At 39.3% G+C, this 23,061-nt stretch overlaps 1 protein-coding gene across 2 annotated transcripts in view; it reads right to left on the bottom strand.

The window, feature by feature from the left end:
- Positions 1-8,073: 8,073 nt before the first annotated feature.
- Xylb (xylulokinase) overlaps positions 8,074-23,061 on the bottom strand; it is a 39,097-nt gene continuing 24,109 nt past the window's right edge. Inside the window, exons 16-19 of one of the 2 annotated variants that reach the window (XM_026401611.2) lie at positions 16,592-16,650; positions 14,633-14,720; positions 11,405-11,490; positions 8,074-9,626 (exon numbers count right to left, since the gene is read on the bottom strand). In XM_026401611.2, coding sequence (XP_026257396.1) covers positions 9,549-9,626; positions 11,405-11,490; positions 14,633-14,720; positions 16,592-16,650 — 311 coding nt within the window. In that variant the 3' untranslated portion in view covers positions 8,074-9,548. Of the gene's footprint in view, positions 9,627-10,579; positions 10,674-11,404; positions 11,491-14,632; positions 14,721-16,591; positions 16,651-23,061 lie in introns of those variants that run through there. The other variant, XM_077795665.1, reaches the window with a different exon arrangement.

The following is a 23,061-nucleotide window of genomic DNA, read 5'->3' as shown; positions in this document are numbered from 1 at the left end:
AAAAACACAAAACTGTCCCCTAAGATCCAGAACAAGGCAGGAATTATTGCTTTCTCACTTTTATTCAACATTACGCTGGGCATTCTAGCCACTGCAATAAAGCAAGAAAAAGAAAATTCTTACAGATCAGAAAAAATAAAAAACAGAAAGTCTGTTTTTTGGTTTGTTTGTTTTACCAAAAATATGTCATAATATGTAGAAATCCTACATTCACTAATACAAATTACTATGGAAGTAATAAGTGAATTTACTAAGGTTGCAAGATACAACAGATAAAAATAAATTTCTATATATTAACAATGAATAATTTTGTACACCGTAGAATACCTCAAGACAATCCTATAGATGACTGAAAATTAAAAAATGAGATATCTTTACAATAGCATCAAAACAGCAAAATATATACAAATAGCCAATAAGCACATGAAAAAATGCTCAACATCACTAGTCACTAGGGAAACACAAATCAAAACCACAATGAGATTCTACTCCATACCTACTAAGATATTGATGATATGCGTGTGTATGCGTGTGTGTATAAATAATAAATATTGACAAGGATGTGGAGAATGGAGTCCCTTTTACATTACTGTAAGGAATGTAAGATGGATTTTGAGACATGTAAGGCTTTTCCTAGTCCCAAATTACAAATGAATTCTATCATGTTTTCTTCTAGGATTTGTATGGCTTCACATTTTATATTTAGATCTCTGATCCATTTGAAATTTATTCTGGTATATGACATGAGGCATGATTCTACTACTATATTTTTCCATATGGCTGTCTAATTTCCCTAACATTATGCATCAAAAATTCCATATTTTCAGTGTTTTAAATCAGCATCTTTTTCATATAGTTCTTGTCCACATGTAATTATGTGTGTTTTTGGACTTACTATTTATTTCGTTCTCTTGAGCTATTTCTAAACCAGCACATTTTTATTTTTTTATAGAAACTTTGTTTCATCATCTAACATGGCTGGTATACCCTCACTGAACTTCTTTTTCAGAATTTTCCTAGCTATTTCTGTTTGTGTGCTTTTCCAAATGAACTTACAATCTCATTGTCTAGATCCAGGCAAACATCCCCTGCCCTACAAAAATTGGTATTTTTATTTGGAACACATAAAATCTTAATTATTCTGAGTAATTCTTTTGCTCAAGTCTATTTTTATACCTTTAAGAAATGTTTGAATATTTTCTTCAAATGTTAGCTCTATTTCTAAGTATCTTAACATTTTTGTTGCTATGCAATTGGGCTCTCATCCTTCACAGCATGTAATTTGTATTGACTATATATATCCTGCCATTTCACTGAATTTTCTTATTGTTTGCATTAGTTTTAGCATTGATTTTCTTTCATTTTATATCTTCATTTTCAATTTTTATGTCTTGGTTTTGCCTGCATGCAATGGTTGTTACATTCAAAAAATATTAAGTACTAGTGGAGTAGCTTGTTCCTGATTCTAGCAGGAATGACTCTAGCATTTCCTCCTTAAATACATGTTGACTTTTATTAGTTTTTAAAAATCAAGAATGAGCATTAAGTTCTGTCAAAGACCTTTTTGGCAGCTACAATCAAACTGCTTTTCTTCTTAGACCTATTGAAATAAAGAATTGCATTCATTGATTTTTCTGATACAGAACCATTTGGTAATAAATTACATTTGTCATGAAACATTATCTTTAATACCCTAATGGTTTTTTGATATTTTTATTTGAGATTTTTTTCACTGATATTAATTTGATACTATTTGACAAATATATCATTTATAAACATAGTTTATACTAATCAATAATTTGATGAAATTAATTTTGATATTAATAAGAGATTGATCTAGTTTTATTTTGTATAACATGTATGAGTTTAGGTATTGTCAGTTGTCTATTGTTATAATGCTAACATTCAACAACAAACTCTCAGAGGCCTACAGAGATAAAATGTTTATTGTTTATGTGACTGACGATTTTGATATTGGCTGAGCTTACATATATGGAATTCAGCTAACTGTTGGCTGGAAGAAACAGCTGGAATGACCAGGTTCTACTCCACGTTTGTCATCCTTCCTTGTCATGTTATCATAGAAATGGTGCTCCTGCAAGAAAGCAAGCTCAACAACACAAGTTGTTTTCAAGCCTCATCTTGCGTGTTTGCTAACACCCCATTAACTAAACCAAATAGCACTGCCAATCTTAGAGTTGTAGTGGAAGGGCATGACCAAGTTATGCAGCAAAGTCTGTGGATAAGTTAGGTGTGGCTATAGTCTGGATCTGGAATGTCCCCTAAAGGCCCATGATTAAAACCTTGATCTTTAGCCCATGGTGTTATTGGAAGGTGGTGGAATCCTTAGGAGGCGGGCCCTAGTGGAAGGAAATTAGATCATCAGGGCTATACCCTTGAAGGGGGTATTGGAACCCTGGTCCCTTCTGGTCTCTTTGCTTCCTGGCCACCATGAGGTGAGGAGTTTCCTCCATACAGGCTTCAGCTGATGAAATACTGCCTTACCACAGACTCAAAAGCAACAAGGCCAGCCAACCACCAATTGAAACCACTTAAACTGTAAGCCAAAATAAAAGTTTTCCTCTTTTTAAGTTGTTTATCTCAGAGTTTGTTTGTTTGTTGGCTTCTTTGTGGAACTAGTGATTTAATAAGGGCCTCACACATGCTAGGAAAGTGTTCTACACCCCCAATCTTGTTTCAGGTATTTTGCTACTGTAGTGGAAAACTGGCTAACCCAGGTATGAAGCATTTGGGGCCATTTTTGCCAAGTGTTTGTCCTCATGACCATTCTTCACATCATTCCTACATATGATATGTGAGCATTCTCATCCCAGCAGCCTCCAAAAATCTCAAACATGACTCAAAATTCAAGATCTCATAATTCCTCCTGTAACGTCTGGAGGTGGCTACTCATAATCCAAAGATACACAAATTGGGGGCTGGGGTTGTGGCTCAGCGGTAGAGCACTTGCAAGCACATGCGAGGCACCAAATTCAATCCTCAGCACCAAGTTAAAAAAATAAATAAAATAAAATGAAGGTATTGTGTCCAACTACAACTAAAATATATATTTATAAACACATACACACACACACACACACACACACAAAAGATACATGAATTAAAATTCAAATTAGGCCAGGCACGGTGGCACACGACTATAATCCCAGAGGATCCGGAGACTGAGGCAAGAGGATCTTGAGTTCAAAACCAGCCTCAGCAAAGCCAAGGCACTAAGCAACTCAGTGAGACCCTGTCTCTAAATAAAATACAAAATAGGACTGGGGATGCGGCTCTGTGGTTGAGTGCCCCCGAATTCAATCCCTGGTACCCACCCCCAAAATGGTCAAATTAGTTACCTGCCCCCCCCCCCATGTACCTAACGTAAGTCAGTAAAACAAGGACAGGGTAATTACAAAAGCACTTCCATTTGGAAAGCATGAGAATGGAAGGCATCATAACATTTACTTGCTCATAGCAATTCCAAAATCCCAATGGGAAAGTGATAGCAGGTCTCTTTGCTCTGTAGATGGGCAATGTTTTGCAAATAAGCTCCAGTTCTGTATCCTACATGTATTAGGTATCTATTGCTATCTAACAACATCAGCATGAAATTAGTGATTTAAAAACCACACCCACTTGTAATCTGAGTTTCTGTGGGTCAAGAATTTGAGCATGGTCTAGCTGGGTCCTCTACTTCAGAATCTCTCACAAGACTGCAATTAAGGTGTTAGCCAGGACTAGGGTCTCATTTGAGGCTTCACTGGGCAAGGATCCACTTCCAAGCTCATGGGGTTGTTGGCAGGATGCAGCTTCTTGTGGATTATTGGATAAGGGCTGCAGTTATTTGATGGAAATTCGCAAGAAGCTGGCCCCAGTTCCTTGCCATGTGGGTCTCTCTGTAGGGCAGCTTGCTTCATCAAAGCCAGCATGGGAGTCATTACAGCCTGCTAGGAAGATGGAAGTTAAAACCTTACACAACATAATTACAGAAGTGACATTCCATCACCTTTCTCATATCCTAATAGAAGAATATCCCAGATCCCACTTATACTTAAGAGGTGGGATTACACTAAGGCATAAATTCCGGGAGGCAGGGATCATTGCAGGCCACATTGGAGTTTGTCTACTCCAATCCATTGCTTTCTTTGGCTCTTGGCTTCAAAAAAATTGTACCTTCTACTCTCTATTGTCCTCCTTGGACACCTATGAAGACAGCAGTGTAAAATATGCCTTTTCAGCAACTTTCATAGCTTGCTTCCTACCCAGGGGCCCAGAGTCTTTCTACATGTAGTTCCTTTTAGTCTAGATTAATACCACTTTCATCAGTGTAGCTCTCTAAAGTTTTCTGGGGAAAACTCTGTTTGGAGTCCACTCTATGTGCAAAAGGCCACACCCACAATTATTTGTGAGCTCCCCCCATCAATCTTAATCATTGATACTCTAGGTGTGTCCGATGGCTGTGGAACAATCTTAATTGTTCCTAAAAGCAGGTGGAAGAATCTATTAGATAGTGCCTTGATTCCTTCAGAGGGGTGTATGTAAGGAGGGGTGTGTTTAGCATGCATGAGAATCTGGGTTCAATTCCCAGCACTAAAACCAACACCAAGCAAAAACCAAAAAGTCATGGAAAAGTATCTCAAAGCCCTTAGTTTCGTTTTTTTTACTTAAAGCCAAGTTTTCATTTCATAATCTTATTCTGGCTTTAAGGGATGGAGATGAGAAAGTTATTATTCCAATGTAGTACTTTGTAGTCCCTCTAAATTCTTTCTACTTAACATCTGACTGATTCTTTGGAGTAACAGCAAGTGGACATTTCCAACATTTCACCTAGACATCTCTATTCCAAGGCTAAATGTTCTGTGGGTACATTTGCTGGCTTCCAAGTCACCTTCAGGTGGTAACACGGGTCACCATTTTTTCTACTCTCCTTGTATTTTGTTTTTAGCTTCCTATAATGGTTTTCTCACCATTTTTCCAGCTTCCTTCTGCAGCCTAGTTCCAATGTTAAATATTTTAGGTTTTTGTTTTGGCACTAATTTTCATCAGTTATCGCCGTGTAATAAATCAATTTAATCTCAATGCCTTAAAAAAATAATTATTTGGCTGGGTAGTCCTGGTCTCCTCTGGGCTCCCTCATATGTCTGAGATAGTCAACAACCCTAAGGTTGAAACTGAATGGCTTTGGTCAGGTCCATTTAGCTACAGAATTTTCATGACAAAGGCAGAGAGCACAAGTGGGAGTAATCCCATTTTGCATCACATTTATGACAATCCCATTGCTAAAGCAAGTCACATGCACAGCCCAGAATCACACAGGGATGGCACAACAGAATTCCATGGCAGGTTATGAGGTTACAGGGACATCTAAAGATTTGGGCTGTTTTCTGCAACCTACCATAAGGGATCAAGCTATGTTTGCTTCCTAAAATAATCAGGAGGTATTTTTTTTTTCTTTTCTAGTGTTTTGGTCAGTGAAGATTTGGCAGAATTCCCCATTTAACCTCTTTTTTACAGGGTAGTTTTTTGATAATTGTTTCTATTTCCTTTAAGAAAATTAGTCCATTTAAACTTTTATCTATTGGAATCACTTTAGTATATTGTATTTTCCTAGATCATTATCCATTTAATTTAGGTTGTCATATTTAATTCCATCCAATTGTGAAAAATAATCTTTAAGATTAAATTTTTTTTCACTATTTTTTTTCCATGTATTTCTGCATTCTCCCCTTACATTACATAATGGTTTGTCCATGTTTATTATCTAATTTCTATTCATTTATCCTATTTTTTGTTCATTTTCCTAACCTGTGTGTTCTCATCCTTATTTTTCCTTTTTCATTTGGTTATTCTTCTTTTCCCTTTTGAGTTGGACATCAATTCATTTCACTTTTCATTTTTATCAGTGTTCCAATATTATAAGCTATATTTCATTTGCTGCTTTAATTACATAACATCAATTTCATTATTAATCATTTTTCTGAGAAGTTCTGAAATTTTGATTTAGCTTCTTCTTTTCCCCCCAAGAGCAGTTTAACAGGAAGCTCTTCTCCAGGTAAGACTTTTTTAAAAAAAAGTGTTCTATTAATTTCTCATTTCATTGCATTGTAGTTAAAAGTTCTATTACTATTTTGTGCAAGCTACTAGGATTTTCTTTATAATATAATAAATTATCAATTTTGTGAGAATAGATAATATTACCAAGGTGTGAAACTCAATATATATATTCAGATGATCTACTTTATAGAAACTGTTATTTAGGTCTCTAATATCTTTATGTAGTTCTCGTTGCCTCAACTTCAGTCTTGAATAAGAGTGCTATGTTAAATTTCTCTATTACTTCTAGCTATTTTTCTTTGCAGTTTGTTGTACAAATGTCATATGCTTTGACAAGCCAGAAGCAACACAACTAAAATAATGAAAAATGAAAGGGAAAGAAAAGTACAAAGAACTCTTTGTTACACAGGAAATAGGGTGGGAGTTGAAGAATATCATTCAAAGTTCACAAACCGAGCAGTTCAGACTATAACATTCATAATTAGTGTATCTTTATTTCGCATTGAGTATCTTAATGCTCTTCTTTTCCTGAATTTTACCCTGTTAGAAATGAATTATATGAGAAATTATATCCCATCTGATTCAAATGTACGATATGTCAAGATCATTATACTACTGTCATGTGTAACTAATTAAAACAATTTTAAAAAAAGAAATGAATTGTAAACCTTGCCTTCTGTGGTTTCTGTTTGTCTGGTATGCTATTGCCTATTCCTTTACTTTTAAGACTTTCTGAATCACTTATTTTAGGTGTGCCTTTTGTAAAGAACAGACATGCTGGTTTTTAAGTCAATCTGAAATTCTTTTCAATAGGTGGATGAAGTCCACATACATTTACTGATGGGATTCACATGCTTGGATTTATTATTTACTATGTGAATGATGCTACATTCACTACATTTTCCACTTAGTTATTGTCTCTTTGGATATTGAGGGAGATTTGCACTTTTATTCTAGTGATGATATTGTTTATATTATACTATTGAAGGCAATAGTATAGTATACTTTAATGCTCTTAATTCCCCTTTTTCCTTACTTAAGCCTCAAACCTTTGGTTTGTCAATTTTAAAAATATGACTCCTACATATTGCTTATGCCATGAAGAACTCTTATACTTTCCCTTTTCCCTCTCCCTTCTCTTCCACTTTTCTAGTTGTCTACCTCTACACAAAGCATGTACCATTTGAAATTATTCATCCACCCTTACCCCCACTTGCATTTGGATGTCAGATCTACAACTAAAGATGTACTTTTGCTCCTAGTTGGATGAAGCTTCTCTTTCCGTAGAAGTTATAATATTCCCTGAGCTCTTGCATAATTAAAACTTCCTTCTGTATCTTTGGATTTTAAAGAACAGCTTAACTGGATATAAAAATCCATAGTTCATACTTAAAAAAAAGCTTTTTGAAATTGTCGCTCCATTGCTATTTTGCTTTTTTCAGAAGTCTGACACCAATCTGATCTTCCTCTGTAAGGGACTAGATCTTTGGCCTGGAGAATTTTTCTTTCAGCTTCATCATGTAATAGTTTGCTGCAGTAGGTCTCAGAGTTGATCATCTGGGGCCAATTTCCACAAGTGACAAGAGTAATCTTTTCAAGATCTAGTTTCAGGGGTGGGGGATGTAGCTCAGTCATGGAGCATTTGCTCAGAGTGTTCAGAAGTTTCTTTTGGGGAGTTCTAAATATTAATACCATTTCAATTTCTTTTTCTTTTCTTTTTTCCTTCAGGAGCTCCGATTTACCCATGCTGTCTCTTCTTTGTCTATCTTCTTCTCCTTCCTGCCTTCTTTGAGCCTTACTGTATTACAGCTGTTATCTACTTCCTGTTATCAACACATTTGGATGTGTTGGAATTTAGTCTCCATATTGTCATGACTTTATCTTTTTGTTAAAATTCTTTTCCACATTCGAAAAGCTTTTTCATTTTGTTTTTGAATTTGTGATCTGTGGTTTTCTTTCACATCCACGAATTTTTAATTGATTTAAAATTTTCTGTTGGAGAGCTGTGTTACAGTTCACTCGTCCAAGAGAGCCCTTTTCTATTGATCGATATAAAATTTCTTTAACATGCAATGTCCAGATGGTGATGAGGGAGTTGTGTTTTCTTCTGTATCCTGGAGTTGCTGTTGTATCAGATGGGCTGTTATCTTTTGATTTTTGCTTCCTTTTTCCCTTTTCACCCACCAACCCCCCAGGGACACCACTCCCTTTCAGGATGGCTTCAATTCTTAACAGAAGTGACGCTCTGGTCCTAGTCCCAGTCTAAGCACCTCCCTTTTGAGTTTCCACCAGTCACTATTCATTCACCAGGTCTCAGACCTGCCTGCAGCATCTTGCCACTCTGGATGAGCCCACAAGTATTTTGGTTTAACTGGAATCAGCAAAGGCCTGTGACAGAAGAAAAATCTGGAGGATTTTAACAGGAGTAAGATCACAAAGGACTTTCTATGGAAGCTTTTGCAAATAACTGATCCAGAAATAGAGAGATATAAAGTAAAACAGGAGCAGTGGAGAAGAAGGAAGAAGGAACCCAACATCCATAAAAATATAGGAAGATAACTGAAAGTGAGATCAGTTCTTTACCTGATGAAAATACTCCAAATAAAAAAGAAATCAAGAATTTGCAAAATGCTCCCAGAAACATGATATAATGTCTTCAAAAACTGAACTGCAATGAGAAAGAGAAGAGAGCCCTAAAATCCACCACCTGGGAGATGGCCCAACCAGACCCAGAGTCTAGTAGACTCTGGGCAGAACTGAGGGAAGGCATGGGAAGTGTGTCCACCAGGACTATTAGTTCTTTTCGGGTAGGAAATGGTGAATTACACCAGGTGGGTGTGGGGAGGAACTGGGTGACCCATAAGGGAGGGACAAGTGATGTATGCAGAGAAGGGTGAGCACATGAAGGAAGGAGGGTATGGGACAGGAGAAGTCCTGGGAGGGCACCTGGGAAGGTGAAATGAACAGGGCAGAAACAGCTGGGAGGGCCAGGGTATAGGAGAGAAGTGTCTGTGGGCTCTGGGTGATGGAAGATGCTGAACAGCAGGGTCAAGGTATAGTGTGGGGCATCTGTGCTTGGTGAGCGTAGTCAGGGCCAGGGTAGGCGGTGGGAGAAGGCATTGTTTCTCCCATTCTGCTGATTAAGGTCCCAAGATCAGCTTTCATTCTGCCTTTGAAAATAGAAAGGTCACAATTTTTAGTGGATATATTCCAGAGTTGGTGTTATCCTGCATCCTTGAAAGACAGGAAAGGAGAGATGCTCTCCCGACCTAGGGCGTAGGGCACAGGCAGCCCAAATATCTTCAGGAAGATGTGCTGAAGTCAGCTTCAGGATGATCCTGGATGGGCAGGAGCACTCTGAGGAGTCAACATGAGCAGGAAGAGCAGCTCAGTACAGGGAAGACAGTCCCTATTGTTCAGGGCTGTGTCTCCAAGTGGGATCAGTGAATCTGGGCAGGCAGGGGTGGGCAGGGGTGCCTGGGCCTGCAGATTCATTCCAGAGGCCTTTGGGTCCGGAACAAGACTCTCTGTTCAAGTTTAGCATACCGGGGGAGAAGGGCCTCGTAGACCTACAAGGGCAGAAAGAGCAATTTAGGACAGGAGGGGAGGGTGCTCTAACATCTGGTTGCAACTAGGAATTTAAAAATTTTAAATCCTATTAGCTTGCAATTTAGCTTTTTTCCTACACAAAGGAAAGGAAGCATCAATTCATAAAAGAGGAAATGCTAGTCAGTAGGAGCATGGTAGTATGCCTGTAATCACAGTGTCTTGGGACCCAGAGTTAGGAAGACCACAAGTTTAAGGCCAGCCTAAGGCAACCTAGGGAGACCCTGTCTCAAAAAAAAAAAAATTTACAAAAAGGGATGAGGATATGGTTCAGGGGTAGAGCACTTGTCTATCATGTGCAAAGCCCTGGGTTCAATCCCCAATACTGAAGAAAATAAAAAGAACTGCTATTAGTTCTCAAACTTGTATTTTAAGACTTTTTAAAAAAAACTTTACATTATGATAAGAAACCAATTTTTGTTATCAAATCTACAAAAGTTAAAAAAAATTCTGGTGAGGGTAGTTGGGAATGATTGTCTCACTGTATATCTAGTGAAAATTGATGGTACAACCCTTATGGAAATCCACTTGACTTTATATCTGTATTAAGGGATCCATTGTCTGTGACCTGGTTGTTATACTTCTGTGAAACTCTAATAAGGAAATAATTCTACATGTAGGGTCTTCAGCCCAGTAGGAGTCCTCTTAGATACCACTAAACATTCAGACTCATATGATTGCCATGGGCCACACCTTGGTCCTCAGAAGGGTATAGACTGGAGATACCTTGGCCAGCATTCCTCTTCAATGGGGACCACAGGGTGGTCCATCCAGCATTTCCCACAGTGGTCCAGGAGAGGGTCTTTTTACCTGCTCATCTCTCTCCCTCTTGCCTTCCACATGACAGTTCAGGTACCTTCCAATACCTGCCTCTGAACACAGCTACATGAGAGCATGATGTCTGAAGCAGCTCTGACATCCTGAGACCACATGGGGCACATCTAGAGCTGCACTATCCAAGACAGCAGCCACAAACCACGTGTGCCTTTGCACGTGAAGCCTGCCTGGAACTGTAAGATCAAAATACACACCAAATTTCAAAAGCTTCGTACACATACAAAAAAGAATAAAATATCATATTAGTAAATTTTTTTCCTTTTTTTTTTTTTTTGATATGGAACTGAGGATTGAGCAACAAGGTGCTCTATCATTGAGCTACATTCCCTGTCCTTTTTATTGTTTTATTTTGAGACTGGGTCTCACTAAGTTGTCCAGGCTAGTCTTGAATTTATGGTCCTCCTGCTTCAGCTTCCCGAAGAGCTGGGATTAGAGCAATTTGTGTGCACAAGTTGGCTCTAACTGGTTACATGTTGTCATGACAATATTTTTGATATGTTGGATTAAATAAAATATATTATTGAAATTAATCTTATTTATTTTTACTTTTGAAAAATGAGACTATTGGGAAGTTTTAAATAACACAGGTGGCTCACATTAGGTTCCCTTTGTCCATTGCTGATCTGGGGAACTGCAAGGAACATTACTCAGACCTCTGATGCTGAACCACCAAACCAACACTATCTTCAGAATTCCCATCAGTGTCAGCAATATTTGTGCATTCCAGCTGACAATCTCGCTTCTTTTGCCTCATTTTCTTGATAATTTCAAAATAGGATTTCCTCTTCAGTTGAACACATCAAATTTAATGTATATGATAAAAAAAAACTAACCTTTTTGGGAAAAAAATACCCTGGTCTGCTTTCACAATGCAAATGCATGACAAAAAATGATGGTGTCTCACCTGAGAAGCTCCTGGGCTTGGAGTAGCAGCTAGTCTTGGATTTGGGGCTAACTTCACAACCTCTGCAAAGGACACGTCTTTTCCACCTGTAGTTCAAGAAGGGAAGGACCATTTCCTATCTGTGCATGTTGCAAAGGATCATATTTGGGTGACAAAATGTCCTAAAACTAGGGGTTTGGTTCTAAGCCAAGCTCATGCTTAGCATGTTCAAGGTCCTGGGTTTGATCCCCAGCAACAAGACAAAATCAAAACATTCCAAAACTGGATTATGGATTATGGTGATGGTTGCAAAAATCAGCAAATTTACTAAAAATATCACTGAGTTGTACACTTAAAATAGGTGACTTTTGTGTCACATACTGTACCTCAATAAATTTGTTTTTTTTTAATATTTATTTTTTAGTTATAGGTAGACACAATATCTTTATTTGATTTTTTTTATGTGGTGCTGAGGATTAAACCCAGTGCCTCACATAGGCTAGACGGGCACTCTACCTCTGAACTACAACCCCAGCCCCTCAATAACTTTGTTTTAAAAAAAAAAAAAATTCAAGTCAGACTGCTTTTCAGCAGGGGCCTAGTCTGTCTTGCTTGCTGTAGAGTGGCTTTTCATGGCGTGGCCAAGCCAACCCTCAGATATGACAGAAGCAGACAACCTGCTTGTCTTCCCGTGTACTGCTTCACTCTCCCATTGCTCACCATGTTCTGACCACCCTGGTCTTCTTTCCACATGTTTTTCCTTAGAATGTTCTTTCCCTCTACATGTACCCATTTCCTTCTTAGATAATTTGCTCCTAGGAAGCTCCTAGGAAGCCTCCCCCAGCCTCCAGCCCTGAGCACCATCTACTTTTCCCCAGAGCACTTTTTGTAATTTGTTAGGTGATTCTTTGTTTTGTATGGGAATTGAACCCAGGGCCTTGCACTTGTCAGTAAGGCACACTAACAATAAGCCACATTGCCCTGGGTGATCCTTTGTTTAAAGTTCCTCCTTTGCCAAGCTACAAATTCCAAGAAGCCAGAGACTGCATCTCTCTGAGTCACCACGGTACCCAAGGAGCCCAGCACATGGTCTGGCACATAGGAGGCACTCAATCATTGCTCATCAAGCAAATTCATAGCAGAGCTGGAAAGGAGGGAAGGCTGCTATGGGTGGGCAAGAAGCAGTATGGAAATCCTAGGCATTTTAAGCAGGGGTGTCAGATGGCCAGAGTAATCCATCAGCACCCTGAGTGAAGGAGGGTCCCCTGAAGATGTAAGAACCAGTTTTCCCAACTAGGTGCTAGAAAATCTCATGCCAGAGGGGTATGGATGAGGGAGTGGGATGGGTGGTGGGTGGCCAGCTGAGAAACAAATCAAAGACTCTGTTCCTGGTTCCACTCACATTCACAACCCTGCTGCAGGAGAGGTTCATTCCCAGACCAGCCAGGGAGGAGAAAGCTCCAAATAAAGCAGCTAACAGGCCTTGAGGTTGAGCTAGGATTCAGATCAGGCTTTGGTTTTGGAGGGCAGAGCAGGTAAACAGACCCAATACCCTTCAGCAACTAAAGAAGCATAGAAAGGGAAAAGAAAATCAAAACATAGGATAACACAGCAGTGAAGTCACTAAAGGGTAACTCCTTCCCATTTCTGCAGTAGGAGGAGTATCATATGGACTCTAGACTTCTCCCTGGCAATGCTGAAGGCCAGATTAGGCAACAGCATTATCAAGGTTCTTGGGAAAAGTATTCTGAACTCAGATTCTTTTACCCAGCATTCTTTGGGACAATGAAACCAAAACTTTGCTGGACATGTCAGGCCTCAAAATCATCAATGGCTGGATTCTATCTTAAAATATTCATTTAGAGGATTGGGTAGGTAGTTCAGTAGCAGAGGACTTGTCTGGCATGCATGAGGACTTGGGTTTGATCCCCAGAACCACAATCAATCAATCAATCAATCAATTTTGGTTTCATTTGTCAATAAAACTAGCATAGAAATAGAGATGGATATTGAACCTATGTCCTCACACATTCTAGGCAAGTGCCTCTACCAGTGGCTACACACAGCTCTAAGCATGATTTTAACCTATTACATCCTATCATACTATATATAGAATACCTATAAAAACACTTCAGTAGGGCAACAGTTATACCACCTATGGTCACTTTGAACATTTTCCTAGCATGTGCAAATCCCTGCGTTTGATCCGCAGTGCCAAAACACACACACACACACACACACACACACACACACACAAAATAATAATAATAAAATAAAATAAAAATAAATAAATAAAATAAATTTAAAAATAAAGCAAACAAACAAAATTAATAAAGAAAAAAAGAAAAGAAAATGCAGAGAGTTGAAAGAAAGGAAGAAAGACTCATAGTTAAGTGCAAATAAGAGCTAATATGATGTAAAATGTAATTAAAAATAGTTGTATTTTGGAAATAAAAATCTGGAAATAAAACCCCCAGTGATCTTGATGTAAGAGGTGGGATGAGGAAGATGAGGCAAAAGGGAGAGGAATAAAGAAGGTTAATTGTTGAGGAAATATCTGTGATTTATTCTCAACATTAAAAGAAAAGTATAAGTTTGAATAAGTATGTTGAAGAGTTGAGAGCAAGCATGCAAAGACTGGAAGCACTAGAGAGGGAAGGGACAAAGCCCTGGAGGTACACGGCAGCCAGAAGCTCCCTCAGCAGGCAGGAAACAGGGAAAACTGGTCCAAATTGAGGGAGATCGCCCTTGTGGGCAAGAGCTGCTCCCTCCAGAACTGGCCTGGATGAGGATGCTATCTGGAGTTTTTGCGAGGCCTCAATCAGAGCATACACGGAGCTGTCCAGGGTGCTGGAATGCTTGGTTCTGAAGCCTCCATTATTGTCTCAACTTCCTGCTCTTGCTGAACACAGGGCTCGGCTTTATTCACCTCTCCTGCCCACCATCTGTCCAGACCCAGGCCCATGTCCACTCAAGCATGTCCTGTGCCCTATTCCAGTGTCCCTCTGCAGAGCCAGACTATTACCAGGACTCATTCAGTTTGGATTCTACATCCCTGTCTCGATTTTAAGTAGAGAATAAAGGAATGAAGGGTACAGGATGGTCCTTGTTTGCTGGGAGAGATAAAGATGAAGCTAAAGTCCCCAAGTTCCCCAAAATGGGAACATCTTACTTTCCCTTCCCACCCTCCTCAGCCCAGACAGTGCCAGAATGCTTCCAGAGACACCTATCCCTCATTCATCAACCTACCATGAAAAGCTCGGTATGCAGAGCCCACACAGGCTGAGTTGGCAGTGTCTGTGACATACACCGGGGCACCAAATACATCTGCAAGCACCTGGGAAGGACACAGAGTTTTTATGGTGGTGAGTCATTCCTCAGAGGACACAAGGACATTTTGGGATAAATTTCCAGACTCTCCTTACTCATGTCTTCTGATCCCTTCCACTCCACCTCTGCTGCCCTTCAAAGTAGTACACTTGGGCCAAGTGTGGTGGTGCATGCCTGTGATCCCAGCTCCCGAGGCTGGGGCAGGAGGATTACAAGTTCAAGCCAACTTCAGAAACTTAGTGAGACCCTAAGCAACTTAGCAAGACCCTATCTCAAAACAAAAATATAAAAAGGGCTGGGGATATGACTCAGTAGCTAAGCACCCCTGGGTTCAACCCCAAGAAGAAATACACATAGCCACACTGCCCCAGGGATAACAGAGGAAGGGTGACCTGGGGGAAGTCCCTAGTGGAGGGCAACAGCTCTCCAGGCTATCCCTGTACTTTTAAACCATTTTAACAAGACAAGGCAGGAGATTTAGGAGGCATGATTACTAAATACCACTGTCAGCTGGGACACAGACTAATGTTAACAAACACAAACTATCAAGGGAACTTTATTTATTTATTTATTTTTGGTCCAGGGGATCGGGCCCAGGAATACTTTAACCACTGAGCTATATATTCAGTCCTTTTTATTTTTCATTTTGAGACAGTTTCTGAGGGTCACTAAGTTTCTGAGGGTCTAAGTTGCCAAGGCTGGCCTCAAACTTGTGATCTTCCTACCTCGGTAGGCCAAGGATTATACTGGGATTATAGGCATGCAGCCAAGGTCACATTTTATAGGGATCATGATGAACCTCTTCATTTAGGTACAAAAATTAAATTGCATAAATTTAGAATGGAGGAACTGTATTAAGACGATTTCACATGGAAAAGACTGGAGGAAGGTCTTATCATTGCCCAGAGGTATTGTAGTAGACGCCACTGGCACCCCATCAGGATTCTCGTCACTGGACCATGTGTATCCCCCACCCAGATGCTGAGTATTGGAAGCTAATGGCTCACAGTATTTCCTCCTCATGAGAACAAATTACAGAGGCTACCTCTCAACTCAGCCCTCTCCAAGACAATTAGTTGGCCCCACTGCCCAAGGCAGAACTAGCTCAGTAGTTAATTCATGCTCCAGAGCACCTCAGAGGACAAAGCTAAAGCAGACTCCAGGTCATATCCTTGCTTATTCTTTTTCCCCAACCCTGTCCTGAGTTCCGTTCTCCCTTCCTGTTGGGAGTACTGTCAACAAACAACTTATAGAAGAATCCTCACTTCAGGCTCTGCTCCTAGATAATCTTACCTAAGATAGGTATGCCAGAGCACAGCAGTTGAGGTCATTACTCAAATAGCTAAGGCAACCACAGGCTAAACCCTAAAATGTACAGTGTCCCCTTAAGAGGAGCTAATGGCTGTACAATGTGATAGCCTGAGTGTCAGACATGTGTAGATTGATTCTACTTTGGGTCATATATTTCTAGCATAATGGAGGACCAGAGGGATAGAGACAAAGCCTGGAAACTGAGTTACAATAGGAATGGTTGGAGAGTCAGAGAATTAAATTGGAAGGGAGAAGCATTAAGGAATAAGAACACTGTCTTAGATGTCAGAAAGCTCAAACAGGGGAAGGACAGGCACTTCCCATGGGCTTCCAGAGGTCACTGCTGCTATCAGAGAGTGGACTATAAAAGACCAAAGAATTCACCTGGATGTAAGATGGAACCCGCTCACAGTGGGAGCTATAAGGCCAAAGAGCTAGCTTCTGAGAGTGTTGAGTATGGGCTCCCCATTCCTGCAGGTGTGGAAACAGAGGCAGCCCTTCCTGTTGGCTCTTAGACATGACAGACATGGAAGGGGCCATGGCATGCGGTCCACTACCAGCACCTACCTGTAAGATGTCTCTATTGTGAGATGCCCCTCCTGTGGCCAGAATCTTTGTCTTGGGCACTGCAAGGAAAAAAAAAAAAAAGTGTAATGGCTGTGACAATTCCCCCACGGCAGAGAGGGCTGTTTTCCAGAGTTCTTCAGTCACTGAGTGATTGTGAGGGAGCAATGCCTCTTGTAATATCCATGACCAGGAAGAGAACCAAAGCTGACTCTGTCCACGTAGGCCTGTCACATGTAATTTGTTAGGGAGACTGCTGTCCATCCACCTTTATTGTCTTACATTTTCATTATTTTTTTTTAAATCTCTCAAAAAACCAAGAATAGAAAGAAATTTCCTTAGATGATTAAAGGACTGTACAAGACAGAAGAATTCACCAAAATTTACAACGAACACCATTCTTAATATAAAGGTTAAGAAGTATTATCTTTAAGACTGATATGCCAGCCAGACTCCAAAATGACCTCCAAATGACCCATGCCTCCCAATATCCATGTTCTCATGTAACCTCCTCACACGTTCAACAGGGCTAACTCATGTAACCAACAGGACTTGTGTGCGTGACAGGGTAGGTATGAACTCCAAGACTAGGTCATAAAAGATACTGCAGCTTCCATCTTGCTCTGATGTAGATCATTCTCTCTTGGATTACTCAATTCAAGAGAAGCTAACTGCCATGTCATGAAGATACTCAAGCAGCCCTATGGAGAAGTCTCCATGGTAAGGAACCAAGGTCTTCTGCCAACAGCCATGTGAATATACCATCTTAGAAGCAGATCCTCTAGCCTTCATGGAGTCCTCAGAAGACTCGAGCCCTGGAAGATGGCTCAACTGCAAACTCAAGACAGACTCTCAGTAAGAACCACTAGGCAGAGCCTGGCTCAGTGGTGTGCACCTGTAGTCCCAGCTACCTGGGATACTCTGTTGTGTGCCTAGAGTCCCAGCTACTTGGGATGCTGAAACAGGAGGATCCCTTGAGCCCAGGATTTAGAGGTTATCCTGAGCAACATAAGAAGACACCTTTACAAAAAATGCACAAAAAGAACCACTTGGTTATGCTGACTCAAATTCTTGAACCAAGGGAATTGTGTAAGATAATAAAGGCTGATTATTGTTTTAAGGGGCTAAATTTTGAGTTAATTTGTTAAACAGCAATAGATAAATAATAGAATTCAGAAAAAAGCAAAGATCCATAGTATGTAGTACTTAACATAGTAAGTGGCATAGTCATCAATGCCATAAGATAAACAAAAAAGGTAAAAGGATCAAAGAAAACTTACTATTTGCAGACAAATAGTCATCTATAGGTCATCTACTTAGAAAAATAAAACAAAAAAGTGAACTAATATTAATAAGGTTAGTAGATACTTGCATGTAACATAATAATCAGTGGCATTTTTAATAACAATAGATAGCAAATGCAGTAGAAAATAAATTACCATTCACAAAGGCAACTAGTAATGTAATGTAGCCAGTTAGTTCCTTTGCAAAGAATTCAAAGGTTTCTATGAAGAAAAAATGAAATGTTATTAAAGGACAAAAAATAATATCTAGATAAAGTAAAAGATATTCCACAATCTTGGTTGGGCTTGATTAATATTATGAACATGCTATTTTTTCAAATGAAAGTATAAATTCAGTGTAATCTAAATAAAAATTCCAATTGGATTTTTGTTTTAGGAACTGAGCCAAATTGTTATAAGATATTAATAGAAAAATAAAGTCCTATAAACAAGAAGAAAAACCAGGAGGAGAATTGATACATTAGATATTAAGACATGAGGAATGAGAAGTTATGCTCCATTTGTGTACAATGTGTCAAAATGCATTCTACCTTCATGTATAACTAATCAGAACAAATAAAAAATAAACACAAGACATTATTATGGGCTAAATTGCATCTCCCTCCCAAATTCATATGGTAAAGTCCTAGCCAGCCAGTATCTCAGAATATAATTGTATTTGGAGACAAAAAGCAAGATAAATATCTCTTTTAAAAAGTAATTTAGAGGGCTGGGGTTGTGGCTCAGTGGTACAGCACTCGCCTAGCACATGAGAGGCCCTGGGTTCGATCCTCAGCACCACATAAAAATAAATAAAGATATTGTGTCCAACTAAAAAATAAATATAAAAAAAAAAGTAATTTAGACCTGGCACAGTGGTACACGCCTATAATCCCAGAGACTCAGGAAGGCAAAACAGAAGGATTATAAGCTTGAGGCCAACCTCAATATCCTTGCCTCAAAATATAAAATAAAGCTGGTTGCGGTGACCACACCTGTAATCCCAGTGTAGAGGGAGACTGAGGCAGGAAGATCACAAGTTCAAAGCTAGACTCAGCAACTTATCAAGACCCAGAATATGAAAAGGGTTAGGGATGTGGCTCAGTGGTTAAGAGCCCCCTGGGTTCAATCCCTAGAAAATAAATAAATAAATAAATAAATAAAACACAAAATAAAAAGGTCTGGGGATATAGCTCAGTGGCAAACTGCCCCTGAGTTCAATCCCCTATACCTGCCATAGGAAAAAAAAGAAGGTAATTCAGTTAAAAGAAGTCGTTACGGTGGACCCTAATCCAATATGACTGATGTCATTTAAGAAGAGGAAGTTAAAATGTAGAGGCACACAGAAGGAGACAAAGAGAGAAGATGGTCATCTACAAGCCAAGGAGAGAGGCTTCAATAACTTGATCTCAGATTTTCAGCCTCCAGAATTGTAAGAAAATAAATTTCTGTGGTTTGAGCCACCCAGTCTGATGTACTTTGTTATAGAAGCCCTAGAGGACTAATGCAGACATGCTACAAAGTCACAATAATACAGTTTGTCCCAAGAACAGTCAAACAAACCAATGGAGTAGAAAAGGAAAGACTGAGGGAGGTCCATGTATATGTAGGAATTTAATAAATGATAAAGAGGCACCATAAGTAATGGGGAAAAACAGAGAAAATTAGATCAACATGTAGAAAAAAATTAAATCAGATTCCAATTTATACCATACACAGATTCCTGATGGATAAAAGTCAAAAATAGGGAAGGTAAAATTATAACATTCATTGAATGCAAAACAGTATTTCTGGGACACTAGCATGGGGGAACCCTCTTAACATTGCAAACTCATAAAATATAAGATGAAAATGTGATGGCTTTAGTTTGGTGAAAATTCTTTTCCAGTGCCAACACTGTAAGATTAACAGAGGTTTGCAACACAGAAAAATGACAAGGACCTACTCTTCAACATATACCAAGAATTTCTGCAGATCAATTTTTAAAAAGGCAATTCAACAGAAAAAATGGGAAAGGATATAAATAAATCAGTTCACAGAGGAAGAAACTAAAGTTACCCAAAGCTGTTCAAACTCATTAATGAAAGAAACACTGATTATACTAAAACTGAGATCTCTGTTTAGACCCACCCATCAGATGGGCAGCAAATTTAAAGGTGGTTAATGCTAAGTGTTGGTGGTGATGAAACCCCTTCTCTCCATTCCCTGTCCCTGGTCTGACCTCAAGTGAAAAGGGAAGTCTTTGGGGTGCAGTGGACAGAGAAGTAGAACCTGAAGTAACACCAAACTCCCATGGCAGACGGACAGATAGACGTGGACAGATAGACGGTGGCTGCACTTATTTACTAGAAAAAGAAGCTGGGCTCATCTTTTAACCAGAATAACATCCTGCTCATTTTGGCATTTGAAGACATTGTAGGGAAGACTCCCTCTTGACAGCATTTACAGGGCTCAAAGGCATCAAGTTAAATCTATCTTTTCACTATTGTGTGGAAATGAAACGTCCCCCAAGCTCTGGTGTTGAAGGCTCAGTTCCCCATGCAGGAGTGTTCAGAAGTGGGGCCTCTAGTGGGGTGATGGGATCATTCTAACCTCATCAATGAACTAATCTACTGACAGATTCATAGCTTAGTGGGCTACTGGGAGGTGGTGGGAACCTTAGGAGGTAGGGCCTAGTTGGAGGAAGTAGGTCACTGGGGTATCCCCTTCAAGAGTAGATTTTGTTCCCAGCCCCTTTCTTTATGATCTCAGCCACCAGGAGGTGAATAGCTTTGCTCCACACGTACTCCTTGCTATGACGTTCTGCTTTATTACAGGCCCAGAAACAACAGAGCCAAGTGAACGTGAACTGAATGAAATCTCTGAGACTGTGAGCCAGTACAAACCTTTCTTCCTTTCAAATTGTTTCTGTCAGGTATTTTGCCACAGTGACAGAAAGTTAACACATTCACCCAAATAGGAAGCCTGTCTAGGCATCTCTTGTATTTGGGCAGGGAGGAAGGTCCACTAGGAGAAGAGACCTTGCTCCTGAAAAGGAAACCTAAGCTTGCTGTTTCCACTAAGAGATGTGATTCATTTAGTGCCAAGAACCCCCAGTCACTCTGTTCTTGAAAAAGAAAAAACAACCACAACAGTAGCAAGAAAGAGAAGGATCGATGTGAACAAATAGAGTACCCTAGAAATAAGGCGATAACTGAAGGAACTAAAAAAGCCAATTTGAAATAAATCCTAATATGAATCTTCAGAAATATTTGAAGGAATATAACGTTCCAAAAACAAGGATATAACACTATAAGAAAGAACCAGGAGACAAGAAAGAGTCCGAGAAATTAAAAAATAATGCATGGTTACAAAAATAAAAAACAAAATGGAAAGGCTAAATAGTAAACATGGCAAAGTCAAATTTAATAACCTGAAGGATACAAATCAGGGAATTTCTTAAAACTAGAGTGGTAAACAGAGACAGAAAAAAATTAGACAAGACATAGCACAGAAAATGTGGCAGGTTCAACTTGTTTTATCCTTATATCAGCCCCTATAACCTCCATTAATCCAAGGATCCCTGGCTCCTTGGGTGGAGAAAGGTGTTTAAATTCGTTCTCTGGATGTTCTTTGCTACTGGGATTATGTTGCTCCCAGCCTCTTTCAGTGAGCTGAGCTAAGAAATATAGGGTGCAGACATACTTTCTCTCTCATCCTGCCCCTACAAACTAAAGAAATGGAGAATATATCAAGAGAGCAAAGGGCTAGTTTTAAAGAACATTCATTAGAACAGAAAAAGATGAAAATTACTCTTTCTAGAAATGGAAAAAAAAAGAAAAAAATGCAAAACTGAACACACAACATATTACGGAATTTTTTTTTTTTTTTTTTTTGTACCAGGAAGTGAACCTAGGGGCATTTAACCAGTGAGCCACAACCTTAGTCCTTTAAAAAAATATTTTATTTAGAGACAGGGTCTTGCTAAGTTGCTTAGGGCCTCACTAAGTTGCTGAGGCTGGCTTTGACCTGAAAATCCTCCTGCCGCAGCCTCCTAAGCTGCTGGGATTACAGGCATGCCGCCACTAGGCCCAGTTAACATCTAGCCTTTTGAAATGCATTAATCAAAAGACAATACAAAATAGGAATAAATATAGTAAAATATAGAAAAGGAAAAGGACTCAAATGACATAGAAGGAAGGAATACAAAAAGATAAAAGTTGAAAAAAAAAAAGATAAAAGTTGGGCTGGGTCTCCCCAGTCAGAATGCCTATCATCGAGAATACAAATAACATGTTGAGGTGGTGCACCCCTGTAATTCAAGGTACTCAGGAGGCTGAGCAGGAAGAAGGCAAGGTCAAAACAGCTCAAGACCCTGTGTCAAAATAGAAAATAAAAAGGGCTGGAGAGGTACGTCAGCAGTAAAGCACCCTGGGTTCAATCTCCAATACTGGAGGAAAAAAAAAAAAGAATACAAGTAACAATAAATGCTGCAAGCACCTTTTAAACATTGTTGGTGGGAACATAAATTAGCATAGCCATCATGGGAATTGGTTCCTTAAAAAACAGAACTACCACATATTCAGCTTTACCATTCCTGGGTATATAGCTTAAGGAATTAAAGTCAATATACTAGCTGGGCACAGTAGCACACACTTGTAATCTACTTAGGAGAGTGAGGCAAGAGGATCGCAAGTTTGAGGCCAGCCTTGGCAACTTAGTGAGACCCTGTGTCAAATTTTTTTTTTAATTAAATTTAAAAAACAGCTGTGGGGGCTGGGGTTGTGGCTCAGTGGTAGAGCACTTGCCTAGCCTGTGTGAGGCCCTGGGTTTGAACCTTAGCATCACATAAAAAATAAAAAAACAAAATAAAGATATTGTGTCCATCTACAACTAAAAAAGAAATCTTTAAAGAAAAATGTAGCTTAGTAGTAGAATGCCCCTGGTTCAATCTCCAGTACCACACATATACAAAAAAAAAAAAAAAAAAAAGTCAGTATGCTATAAAGATACCCACATACCCATGTTTATTATAATTCACCATAGGCAAGTTATGGAATCAGCCTAGGTGTCCGTCAACAGATGAATGGATTTTAAAAATGTGGTATATGTACATAATAGAGTATTATTAACCTACAAAGAACAAAATCCTGTCATTTTCAGGAAAGTAAATGGAGCTACGGAATATGTTAAATGAAAGAAGTCAGACTT

The sequence above is a fragment of the Urocitellus parryii genome, chromosome 3 (assembly GCF_045843805.1).
Source record: "Urocitellus parryii isolate mUroPar1 chromosome 3, mUroPar1.hap1, whole genome shotgun sequence".
Lineage (NCBI taxonomy): Eukaryota > Metazoa > Chordata > Mammalia > Rodentia > Sciuridae > Urocitellus > Urocitellus parryii.
Note: the sequence above shows the minus strand (reverse complement) of the source record. Positions and strands in the feature narration are given on the sequence as shown.